This window comes from Pseudopodoces humilis, chromosome 1 (genome assembly GCF_049639895.1).
Source record: "Pseudopodoces humilis isolate 2021_Gansu_Grassland_sample_001 chromosome 1, ASM4963989v1, whole genome shotgun sequence".
Classification (NCBI taxonomy): Eukaryota; Metazoa; Chordata; class Aves; order Passeriformes; family Paridae; genus Pseudopodoces; species Pseudopodoces humilis.
The window spans coordinates 108,993,725-109,007,138 of record NC_142200.1 but is presented as its reverse complement, the minus strand read 5'-3'; the positions used below and the strand labels follow the sequence as shown (position 1 = coordinate 109,007,138).

At 39.4% G+C, this 13,414-nt stretch overlaps 1 protein-coding gene across 4 annotated transcripts in view; it reads right to left on the bottom strand.

The window, feature by feature from the left end:
• CPNE4 (copine 4) overlaps nucleotides 1–13,414 on the bottom strand; it is a 226,441-nt gene that overhangs the window by 101,019 nt on the left and 112,008 nt on the right. For all 4 annotated transcript variants that reach the window (XM_005519000.3, XM_088052490.1, XM_088052501.1 and 1 more), the window contains one exon: nucleotides 9,739–9,918. In XM_005519000.3, coding sequence (XP_005519057.1) covers nucleotides 9,739–9,918 — 180 coding nt within the window. The remainder of the gene's footprint in view (nucleotides 1–9,738; nucleotides 9,919–13,414) is intronic.

Below are 13,414 nucleotides of genomic sequence, written 5' to 3'. Positions count from 1 at the left end.
GGGGAGAGGTGGCATCAGCCAGCAGGTGGTAAGTGATTGTACTATGCATCACTTCTTACTCTTGGGTTTTGTTTATTTTCTTTCTCTCTCATTTGCATTACAGCTGTTGTGATAATAATAATAAAATTTTATTTTGTTTCAATTATTAAACTGTTTTTTTCTCAAGCCATGAAGTTCACCTCTTGTTTCTGATTCTCTTCCCCATTGTGGCAGACACAGGGCAAAGGGGGTGTAAGCAAGCAGCTGCATGGTGCTTTTGTTGCCAGCTAGGGTTAAACAACAACAATCCTTTGTTCAGTGTGGGGGGCTCGTACAAGGACCAGACCTCAGAGATATTAAAGGTGAGACTAAGAAAATTGAAGTCAAGTTCATTTTCAGCTACATACAAACTACTACCCAGTTCTGGCCTAAGAGCACCACATGTCCAATAAAAATGTCATACTAATATGTTTGCATAAGGTGGAAATAAGAATGTAAAAACCATTGCTCTGTTTCTGAGAGGGAGGATATGCACATGAAGTTATTCGTATTTATCAGATATGCAATCATCTCAACAGAACATCATCTCAGCTGGATTTCTGGTCTGTAGTGATAAGGGATGTCAGACCTGTTGTAAGATGGGAGTGAGAAATTCCCTTGAAGATGATCTTAATTTTCTTTATTACGTACAAGCCCTTATAGGTTAAGGACAGATACTCAATACTGTAGAAAAATCTGGACTTACATCTCCATTTGATCCTATTTCCAATTTAAAATAGCTAAAAGAGGCTGTGCACTTTTTTATTTTCATTATTTTAAAAGTATGAACAGATGTAAGACTTGAGATAAAAGCACCAAGGCGCTGACACCAGCTGTGTACCGAGCATTGCTCAGCAGTCACTCAGAGACAAGGACTCTGATGAAGGTTTCCTCTCTCCTGTGCCTGAGTCGTGACTAATCAGCACTGTGTAAGATGAGCTGTGAAATATAATGACTTGTTTTACCTGGCTTGTTTAAGAAACTTTTAAAATGTCTTTCTCTAGGTAGAAATGTCTTTCTTAACCAAATATAGGGATAACTTTCAGTAATATCATGCAGAATTACCAATGCTCATAAACTGAGCCAACAAGTTTTCAATATGGCTTTTTAACCAAGTTATTTCAACAGCATTGATTCAGCTTTGCAAGGTGCCACCCTGAGCCAGAGGTCAAGTGTCTCAAACTCTTTATTTGGACTGTCCTCTTCTGCACATTAGACTTTCTTACAGGAACCCCAAATTTAGTTATTTACACAGACAGATTAAGCACAGATTTTCCTTAATCACAACAGTACACAACTTGAAGAAGTCTTTGTATCTCTTCCTTGCTAGCAGGGATAGCCAGAGAAATAACTTTTATTTCCTAGCACCTTTGTGTTAATTCTTCTCCCAGATGTGTTATTCCTGCTATATGGACTTTCATAGTTGTAAAACTTTCTTCTAGCCAACCTAACTTTTTTCAGGACTGCAAAGAGCACCTAGTCACAGTTCAGTAGCATTTTTCCCTCTATCCAAATGCCTTTTTCACACACTGAATCTTCATGATCAAATATATTTAAGTGCAGAGCCCTTGGTGGTAGACACACTTCAAGCCCAGAGAAGCAATTTTCCACCAAACAGCATATAGAAACAGTGTTTTTCTAATAACATCCTCTAGAGCCATGTTGATATATCAAGGAAAGAAAAGTAGCAATCATACTCTCTCAAAAAAACATGTCTCAAATCTTGCACCAACCCTTATGTCGTGGTTTAACCCCAACCAGCAGCTAAGCCCTGCACAGTCACTGCTTTACTCCACAAAATTAGATACAAGAGAGAATTAGAAGAGAAAAAGTGATAAAAACTCACAGGTTGAGACAATAACAGTTTAATAGGTAAACCAACTGCTATCTTGTCAAGTTTGAGTGGGGATTTTAACATAAACAATCAAAATGACTTGACTGTATTCACAAAATCCTTTTAATCCTCGATGCACAGCATGAGAAAGATTCCGTAGTACGTAAAACTTGAGACAACCATATCAAAAGTATTTGCCAGTCATGCTACATACTCTCTTAAGCTCTTCCATTCTAGCATAAAAGTACAACCTTTAAAGCACCTTTTTCACTCTTACAGAGTCTCCCAAATGAAGGACAGCAATACTTTCATGATACTGCTGTAAGTGGAATGATGCAACCAGAGTGAGTGGACAAATTATTGGAGATCTAACATTTGCAAAATATATTCTGAAGCTTGTAAATTAAAATATTAGTGCCCTCTTACTATAATCAAGTCAGCTACTGTAAGCCTCTAAACACCCACAAATATAATGTCACACCTTAATGACATTTCACCTGTATAAGTGAATAATGAAAGACCAGTTTTAAACATAGGCAGTAGAAGTAGCTCTGCCTGACAGTGTAAAAACTCTCTCCTTCGTGCATTCCTCTTCAGCCTGGTTTTTGAAAAACAAGGTTCATACAACTTGGATGTGCTTGTGTTTATCTTATGATCTATCCCTACCAATGAACCCACCAAATAGTTTTCATGGATGGTGGCACATAGTTGCAGATGCACCAAGCATCTACATTTCAACATGAAGAGATGCCAGACATTACATAAATATCAGTGACTGTACTCCCCTCTCATGGAAAAAAAGGGTTGTGGGAATGGGTCACAGATACTGAGAAATCCCTTCAAGTGATCTAGTTCAGGTGTATAGGTCCACAGTGAGGAAATGTTTCATTCTAACTGCTCACAGAATTCTTGCTCCTCTGCAGAGCCAGTTTTAGTGCTATAATCATCCTCTCTGTACATATAATTCATACTCATCACTCTGCAAGATTTCTTTTGTTTGCTATAGTATTGTTCAGATCAGAGTCTATTTACAGCTGAATTATACCTCTCCTTGTCTTTGTTAAAGACCTGTACCTGAAAATAGTCAATCAAAACAGAACACTGAGAAAAAAAAAAAAGACATGCCTGTCACAAGAGGCATAATGTTATTACAGGAAATATCTTACTGATAGCTTAAAATGTCTTTGAATTTAATTAGTGTGTAGAGTAGCAGCCCTTTTAGAATTAGTCATAATAATATCTCATTATAATAGCAAACTAAATTTAAATTACTTTTCTAAAGACTGCTACAGTAGTTCATACAAAACGATATAGCATGTGAAAACAAAGCAGTACAAACTGTACAAGAAATTCTATTAATTATGGCAAAATTAATCTAGAAAATTTTAAAGCTTCAAAGATCATGCTGCAATGGCAAACCAAGAGCTTCCTGGGGATAACTGAGGTGCTGAAAGGGTTAGGCGAAGTTAGGGAGAGTTCTGCATTCATTATTTGCTTCTGCTCTGAGTCAGCGCTGGTAGAAAATGACATTCATATCTAATAAAGTACATTATTCATCCCACTAATGAATTGAGCAACTTCATTTGGAGGAGATCAAAGGCCAAGTATTTAAAGGTATCTAGATACCTAAGGAGGCACACAGACATCTAATGAGATTTAGGAATTCAAATACCTTGAAAAAAGATGGTCCTATGTCTTTTGCCCCACAGAAGCAGTCAACAGTCTATTAAACAAATATTCTCATGCAAACTGTTTCAGTTTAATTAATTCAGGTGCAATCATGACTCTTTTAGCCTTTCTCTAATTCAAGAGCAAGGGGATTTGCAATGGCTGAAACTGAACTAATAATCAGCCAGCTTTTTCAAGTGCATAATCTGCTAATGGCATATAGTATGAAAAACACATGAGAAACAATTAAACTCATTACTGAGAAGGAAGATTTTTAAATCCAATTTGTACACAAATGTGTGTGTGGGTAATATTAAATTTCAGAATAAAACTTGAAAACGTTCTTGACAGCGAAAGATTTATATCTCTGCAGTTTTCTTCTGCTACTAGCTGAGCAAATAACAATATTTTAATAGTAACAGTATTTATAACAGTAACAGAACAATATTTTAACAGTTCTATAAATTGAAAGAAACGAAACAATGGATGGAATCCCAAATTTTAAAATAGCGAAGACCAGCCACAGTAGGTAATAGAAGAAAAGCCACGAAGGCTATTCCCACAAAATATGTAACAGAGAATAACCCAACCCACAGAGCTGGGGCAGTTCACAGCATTTAAGAAATAAAAACTTTACTGGTTCCCAAAGTTGGGATGTTGCATGCAGAGCTGAGCAGTAGTTAAGAAAGTTTTGGCAACGTGAGTTTGGAATAGTTTTTGTGAACTCTTGAAGAGCAGACTAAAATTTCTGGGTGAAACTTCAGAGGAAAAAAGTTTTTCTAAGCCACCCACCAGATAATTACTGTGTCGTTAAGAAATTAACTTTAGTTATTAGGAAGTTTGATGCCTTACTGTACTATATGATGCAATTTCAATGTTCTGTAAAATTTATGGAGTATACATATGAATGAGTCCAATAAGGGAGCTTTGGAAGCTCATGACTCATGAAGGCATTAACATATAAACATAATAGGACCTGCGTTTGGGGTTTTGCTGTCTGTATTGGGTTCATTTTCCTACAGCAGCCCTCACAGGTCTGTGCTTTGCGCTGGTACTTAGAAAGGTGTTGATAACACACCAGGGTTTGGCAACTGCTGAGTAGGGTGGGCACAGCATCAGCGCTGTCTCTCAACATTTCCCCTCCTCATCAAGGGGCTGAGGGTGGGCAAGATGCTGGGAGGCCAGCTCACCCAAATTAACCAAAGGAATATTCCAGACCATGCACCCAGCCAAGGTCAAACCACCACACTATCCCAACTGAATATCATGAAAATCAGGCTGTTAAATTTATGACTATGCTTTTCCATCTAATATTTTTCCCTGTTGTTTTTTCCATGTACATAAAACCCTGACCCATTAAACAAAAACCAATCTATCTCCTGACACTCAAAACAATTACAGATTTTGTGAGCAACCAAAAAACGACAGAAGTACCACACCCTCAGTGACTAGGTGTGGATTTAGTTGGAAGTCATTAGTATGGGTGAGTGGAGTGTCTGAACACTTTTCCTAGGCACAGGGAAGGCGAAGAGAAAAACAAAGAGGAAAGAGGGAAGAATCTACTCTCCAAAGTTACAGACAGCTGTAAAACCATGACAATGCATGAACTGATTCATAAAATCTAAAGCACCTGTCAGAAAGCAAGAGAGTTTATGGAGTGGTGGCCCAAGATGCCAATTAAAATATTACTGTTTGTGATTTCACTGCTTATAGCTACAAAGCTGTGTATGTGTGCCTCTTCTTGCCAGTGCCTATGCAAAGAACAGCAACTATTTAGAGTGAATCAAAGAGTTAGAAGATTAGTGGGCAGATGCACAGCCTGATTGAGCATCCCAAGCCATTTATGCTGAAGCAGAAAGCAGAATGCCAAATAACTGCTCTACCCCAACAGTCCTGCTCCAAATGACAGCTGCCATTCACAGCAGCTGCTCAAGAAGGCTGATACTACTGCCTTCTTCCCTAAGCAAGACCAGTTAAAACTAAGGCATCCCTGCTCTGGTTATTTTTACCTTGTAAATACAAGCTTGCTTTTGCCACTTGAAGGCTACTAAAGGTATTTGCACATGATATAGGAGTGAGGGTTCATTATGTTTCTGCCTACACACAGGAAGCCATCACTACTGTGAGGGTGCCAAACACTGGGACAAAGCCCAGAGGCTGTGACAGCTCCATCCTTGGACACATTCGAGACTGGACTGGACAAGCCCCTGAGCAACCTGCTCTAATCTGTTTTGAGCAGCAGATTGAACTGGAAACCCCAGGGATCCCTCCTCACTTAAATGACTTTATGATATGAACAGGAAGAACACACATTCCCAAATGTCTATGCTACTTCCTTGTGTGGTACTTCAATTAAACCCCAGAAAGGATTTGCTCCAGAGACACCACCTGGTGCAAAACATCCAGTTTTGGGTCTCCAGAGGAGGGCCGTGAAGAGGGGGTCAGAGGAGTGGAACACCTCTCCTTATGGAGACAGGCTGAGAGAGTTGGGGTTATTCAGGCTGAAGAAGAGAAGGTTCTGCGGAGAGTTTACAGCACCTTCCCGTACCTAAAGGGGGCTACAGGAGAGCTGCAGAGGGACATTTTACAAGGACATGGAGTGACAGGACAAGGGCTGATGTCTTTAAACTGAAAGAGGGTAGGTTTTTAGGAAGTAATTTCACTATGAGGGTAGTGAGACACTAAACAGGCTGCTTGGAGGAGTTATGGATGCCCCATTGCTGGAAGTGTTCAATGCCAGGCTGGATGAGGCTTGGAGCAGCCTGGTCTAATGGAAGGTGGCCCTGCCCATGACACGGGAGTTGGAATTAGATGGTCTTTAAGGATCCTTCCAACCCTGCTGGGATTCTATGAATCTAATTTCACAAATATGTTCCCAATTAAGAATCTTTGTGAGTTTACAAGCAAAACATGGTACAGTTTCCTTGATTAAATAGGTACCATATGACTGTAAAACTTAATTCTTAAACCCTGGTATTATTAGATATTAGTTTTATGCATTTAATTAGAAATTAAATGCAAAATTTAAAATAATAACATATTTTTAAAAATTATAGTTTTTAGTTATGCACCTTAACCTACCATTTAACAGCGTCACTTTATTTAAACAATACAACACAGACAACTTAATTGCTTGGAGTATGGCACATTCTTTTGATGTAAAGTTCCTTGAGAAACTCCATTTTATAAACCACATGTAATTGCAGACCATATTTTAAGATAATGCTGCTAACTGAGATAAATTTGCTTGCACTTTCAACTTTCCTACCTTCTCTAATATTTTAGGGTTTGATGTGGTTATCATTCCAACTGTAGAGAACATGTTTGTTAATATTCTGCCAATCTGCACGTTACCAGGACACTCAAGAAGTTGGGAAACTGGAATGTAGAAAGAGCCTTTCTCAGTAGAAGGAGCAGACTTTTGGTTCTTAAAAACACAAAAAAAAATCCCTCCTAAACACCTCACGCTAAGCCTGCTCCTGTCAAACCCTTCAAGAGATAATCTGCTACTGTTTTGTTTGAAAGAGAAACTTCTGAGTGTGACGGACAAAACAAATCACTTTGAGGAAATGCCTCTATTTAGCACGTTGAGGTTTAAGTAATTAAACTCATCAGGTGCCTACCCACAACAATTTGTTCTACCATGTTTAAATGCTGTGGCATAAGAAATTCCTGTTGATGAATCTGCTCTTAACATCCAGGTATGACTGACTGCATGCCAGGATGCTGCCAACCACAGTATTTTACCAGTAGCGGCACAGAATTGACTTGTCCTGGCAAGAGCAGTATAAATAAATCTTGCTGAAAATCCAGTGGGATGTCTCTAGACAGTATATGGCTCAGGATCTAGCAGCCTATAAGTCACTGCCCTCATCACTCTCACAGAACACAAATTTATTAGAGCATTTGGAAGAGATTACTGACACCTTCCACAGGAAAGCATTTTTTCAACATTCGCATCCAGGACCCCAAATTTCTGACAAACTTGCACCTACTGGGTAGGCTACATGTAAGACTGAGATCAGAATTATGATAAAATTCACTCCTCTCTGTGAGCTTACTGTATAACCATGCTATTGTCTTTCCCAGCATTTATTTTTCATACTAATTTTGGTTTCGACAGAAGTATTACATTATTTGGGTAAGCATGCAGATTTACCACACATCTAAGTGATGATCTACAAACAGGTACAGGTAGCAGTGAATCTCTTAGAGATCAATTATTACCTAGAAGAAAGCAATAGAAGTTGGCACTTTTATGGGGGGAGGGAAGGGCATCAGTCTCTCAAACTATGCCTAAAAATCTACAGCCTTCCTGGATGTCTCAGTAAGACCTACTTGTACTGGGAAAGTGAGCTGGGAGGCAGACACACACTCTCACACAAAATTTTGTTTTATTCAGGCATTAAAGTGATGTAGACAACAAATTCATGTCAAAATTGTCTCAAGAAAAGCCATGGGTTTATTCTCATCATTAAAAGAATGCTGTAATTACACCATACAGCTAAGCAAGAGTGCAAGCTCCATATGTACAGCCTGTGCTGTAGGATTTTCAACTTGGGAGTCTTCACAAAGGCTTGACTTGGATGACAGTTCCAGTGCTACTATTCTGCAGTTTCCTAAATCAGTTTTAAATTCTATAAGGGTAAAAAACTAGAGGGGGGGAGGGAAGGAACACCACCAAAAAAAGTCTAAATATGAGATCAGAGTCCTTCAGGCTACATTACTGTGAACAGAATTCACACTGTTATTTTCTCTTGGTTACCATTAAAATTACAGTGCAAACAACCCAGCTGTGTGCTATTTATAGAGATCAAATCATTATAAAGACATTTATGCTACAGGCAGCAACAGTGACATTTTTTCCCCCTTCTTTTTCAAGCCAATTAAGCAAGAAGAACATTATAATAACATTTTGCTTTGTTTCCCATTTCCCTTGGTGTTATAGGATAGCTTATTTTCTTATTTGATTAAGACCACAAGAATTCTGTCAAAAGGAATAGACTTTACAGTGCACTTTAAATATCCTAAATATCAACATCTTTATTTTGAGCTTCCAATTTAGTAAATGCATATATTTTGTATTATTTCTCTTGCTGAGAGGGCTTTTCCTCTTCTAGCATGTTCAGCCTAATAGCTGTGGGAAGAAAATCAAAGTGATTCCAGTGTGGTGGGGCTGAGGGAGGAGCAACAAAAGGTGAGAAAACAGGGAATCAAAGTTTTGCAGCATCTTCCATGACACACTATGCTGTTCATAATACAAACTTACATCGAAGCACTGCAAAGGATAAGCTAAACAAAAGCATTTCCTGCTCTTGGCACACAACACAGCATGGAGAACAAATTTGCACTCAGCTGAGTGAAATTTGGCATTGTCATTACGGACAGAGCAGAAATCTGTGCTACAAAACCCTGCATGACAAAAACTGTGCCAGTCTGAAATAAACTGCGATGCCTGGGACACTGTAGCGTGCCACCAGTCAGCAGTATGGGAACTCACCACAGACTTGGTTATGATGACATCTAGATATTGATCTTGTGGGTAGGACTCATCACCCTTAAATTTAGTAATCCAAAAAGTTAAGTATCTCCCCTAAGCCAGCTGCCTAGACTCTCTTGACAACTGATGAGGAAAGACTGGTATCTCCTGAAGACAATTTATCCTAATCTGTGATAGGTGTCTCAGGCAGAATGAATCAATGGTTGGAACTGTCTGTTTCTCTCCACTGAACTAAAGACGGAAATCAGAAGAGTAACTTAGCCTAGACACAACTTTTGGATGAGTGAGAGTCAGGGAAATGAATCCAACCCTATCTCTCTATTTGCCACATCACCAGGCACCACCCTCTGTGAATAAAGTATAGTTTTAGGTGTTTATTTGACTTGGAACTTGCTTTAAATCCCATGCAATGTTAGGAACAATAACTTTCTTCAAAATCAGTCTATTTTCCAGCACTGGTCTAATTATCATAGGCTTTCAGTATCCAAGGCCAATCACTGATCTTCCATTTCCTGTAAGTAGTGGCTGACTTGAAGCTGTACTACAGCAGTAAAACAAACCAGCAGAAGTTCTCAATTATCCCATTCAAAGCACCAATTAAGAATTTTGCCACTAATGACAAATCTCACCCATCAGTCACTCAACAAAGAATACATTCCATATATATATATATATACAAAAAATGTGCAACAAGGGGGAAAATGTCAGTGACACTTACTTGTCCAAGAGTACACTCCATGCCACCGAGGAAATCTGCTTCCTTCAGCCCATTGTGGTTGCTGCTAATATCATGGACCTCAAACCGCAATCGCTGCACCTCTTCGAAATAGAAATCCACCGTGAACAGCTTGGAGAAGACGGGATTTATACAGGTTCGAATCACTTCCGTCCTGTCAACCTGTCAAATCGCAAAGAGGTCACATGAGTGGCTTCTCTTTCCACCAGTGATGGACAGCCATGAACTCCTCAAATACACCTTGCTCATTTATCAGGACTGACAGCTGGGACTGTGGCCATGGACAGTCCTGTTTGTACCATCAGCAGCAGCTGCCCTTTCTGTGCTGGGCTGGCCACAAGCACAAGGTAAGACCACCTGCCCTTGCCTCTCCCGTTCAGCAAGTCTTTAGCAGAATAACTGGGAAATTAACTATAGAATAACTACAGAATTTACACCTCCAGCAATACCCATCCATCACTACAAAACAGCAGTGGAGCGATACAGTTTCATCAATCTAAATGGAAAAGAGAGTAACAGGGCCAGTAATTACTTATTTCAGACAATTTGCATTACTAAGGAGAGGAGAACTGGATCCACAGCAACAGCTTTTCTTAAAAATATAAAAATTTTTCCATCCTGCTAAGTTACATCACAAGAATCTGATGGGTTATACACTGTTTCTTTCCCCCTCTGAGTCTTGAAACTTCTAAAGAAACATCATTAAATCTATAATTGCTATTTCTTTAAAAAAGTGCTCACAGATTATTTCTAGTTCTCTTAAGACGCAGTACTTGGGTTTCCTATTTTTGAAATATCTCTTTGCTATTTTTCATTATGATGCATCATTGGTGACAATGTAAGCAATGAAGCAATTTCCTTTTTTCCACTCTCTTTGCCCTGGCACCGAAAAAAACTTAATAATTCTATAAGATTAAAGGAACTGATCCTGAAATGAAGTAGGACTTGGGCACATCAGTCACTAGATAGGAGGTGGCTGGTGCGCCATGGAACAGACAAATTAAATTGCTCAGAGGAAGAGTGATGAGATCCTTTGTCTGATTCCTGATCAGGAACATCTGTTGTGCAAAAAATGACAGCCGCTTGCTTCACTTTTCAGAGTTTATAATGCATTAGCCTTTCTGGTAGTTATCGGCAAGGACACAAAGAGTCAAGCAAATCAAAAGCAGGGTAAAAAATGAACAGTTTCTGGTAGAACAGGTTTATTTTAGTGCTCATCAAAGGTGTCAGATTGACAGCTCTGACAGCTGAAATCCTTTACTTAATCATCTAACAGATGCTACCACTCATGGAAGAGATGCAAACCAGTGTTACCACTGCTGCCTTCTCACACAGCTGTGTCAATGTGTTCTGACTATGCCAGGAGACCATCACAAAGAGAAAAGCATTATGAATGCTTACATAGTCATTCTTAATAAATTTGCATAGACTAGCTGAAAATGATGGGTTTGATATCAGTCATGCAAAGAATAAGAATAATATAAGGTGAGAAAGGATACCAGCTACCTTCATTCAGATGTTGGTCTATCTCAAAATTTTTTGTTATCTCCACTAGCAATCAGTATGACTCCAAATCACAGTTTCTGCTACAACGAAAAATATTTCTCATGTCAGATAAAGATGACTAATCAGTTCACTGAGACATTCCTGAGGCATCTTCTAAGTGACAAGTGATCTGATTTACTTCAGGACAGTGGTCATCTCATGAACCAGTGCTTCAGCAGACCAAATAATCAAAACATTTAAATGAATGGTTTTAAATATTTTTTTCATAGCTACAGCAATCTCCTAAACTCATTCATTGTGTATAAACTGTTAATTCAATGGCACCATTTTAATTGCTTCATTGGTACAGCAGATCTCAGGCAGTAACTGAAATTTCTGTTTCACCTCATCTCTTCCTTTCTGCTGGAAAGGGCTCTCCACTGTGAAACACATCAAGATTTACACTTGCACTCAACACAGATTAAATATGTGGCTGCTCAAGGGAGTAAAGTGCCTGAAAATGGAGGCATAGGTCTGCACACTGGGACATTAAGAATTTCAGTCTCACACAGAGATAAGACATTGTTTGCTTTTTCCAGCCTGTGATTGACTGACATCCTTCCCTTGACAGACACCGTACTGAAATATAGCCATTTCACTGAATTTCCCTGGTCTTCCCACATTATTGAGACGATACATCAAGCCAGCATGTCAGAGCATGGGATTTGAAAGAAGCAATGCCAACAGCTCCACAAGCAATATAAAATTCTTTGTGCCTCCCTCAGCCATCAGCAACAGCATTAACCCCTATTAGTCTACCTTGCCTCCAGCCTGCTTTGTCAGCACATTTCACAGTTACCCTACTCCCTGGCTAGAGAGTTGGGAATTGGCCTCAGCTTGGGAAGCCTGGCTCCATTCCCTGCCTTTGATTACTGTGCAGCAGGGCTGAGCGCTGATAACCAGCTGGAGTGACCTATGATGAAGCAGCAGTGGCAAACAGAACAGCTCAAAAAATTCCCCAACTCTCATGGAATTCCCTGTTTAGGAGATGCTAAACACAAGGTATAATGTTCACTTGACTACTGCCACTTTTTAAAGGCTGTTCTTTCTTGTTCTTGCTCTCACATTCAATCATAAAGCCTTAACATGCTCTTTAGAAATGCTGGATGAGTGTGAAACTTTAATGAAAACTGGTGGAAATACTATTGCTAAGTGCAGTTTCAAGCTGATAACCATCAAAGAGTTCATGATTTACAGGGCTGTAGACAAAAAAAAAATAAAAATCAAAGAAAAAAAAAAAAACCAACCAAAAAAACCCTGACCTGGTTTTGACCACAAGTTATCCTAATACCTGCAGAACCTGTTTCATTTCAATCAAAATACAGTGTCATCCTCCACGCTGACCCAACATACAGGTTCATAGAAGTCTGACAAGATGCCAGCCTCAAGCCATATGCCCATAATCCTGCTGTCACCCAAAATCACTTACATCACTTTCACTTATCTGGATGATGAAGGCTGAAGTGCTTAAAGAAAACACAGTTAAGCTTTGCCCAGCCTCATTAACTGAGCACTCAGGAAGTTAAAATTTCTCAGCATGAATGTTTTCCAAAGCATAATGAGGAACACTAAATCTCCATTTCTTTTGGAGAAGACAGCTTTAAAGTCTAACAACAGCATGTTATAAGCGAGTGAAACTTACACTTTTGGTCTTGCTACAGAAAACCCCGATCCTGACAACAGGCAGATTTTTCAACAGGACATGGACAGGGGTCATGCCCACAACTTTAGGATTTGCTGATGCCTGACATATGAGCCATCTGTTATTTTGGGACTTTGCTAGAACAAGGAATTTCTCCAACTCACTGAAGCAGAAAAAAATTTCAAAAGAAACAACTGACAGCTACATGCACCTTTGGGCTGTGTCAAGAAGTAAAACTGACCTTAGAAAGAGCAACATTCATCTGACACCACAATCTGAACATCTGCTTCATGGTGCAGCTTCATCTGCACTTCCCCTTCAAGGACAATTTAAACAGAGAAAAGGACTTGCTTCTTCACCTCCTGGGATGGACTCACACTGCTTTCCCTCTTCATCTCTTTAGGTCCTTGTCACTTCACAGAAGGTGGCACCCTGCTGAGTAGCCAGGATTACTTGGCAGGCCCATCTGGA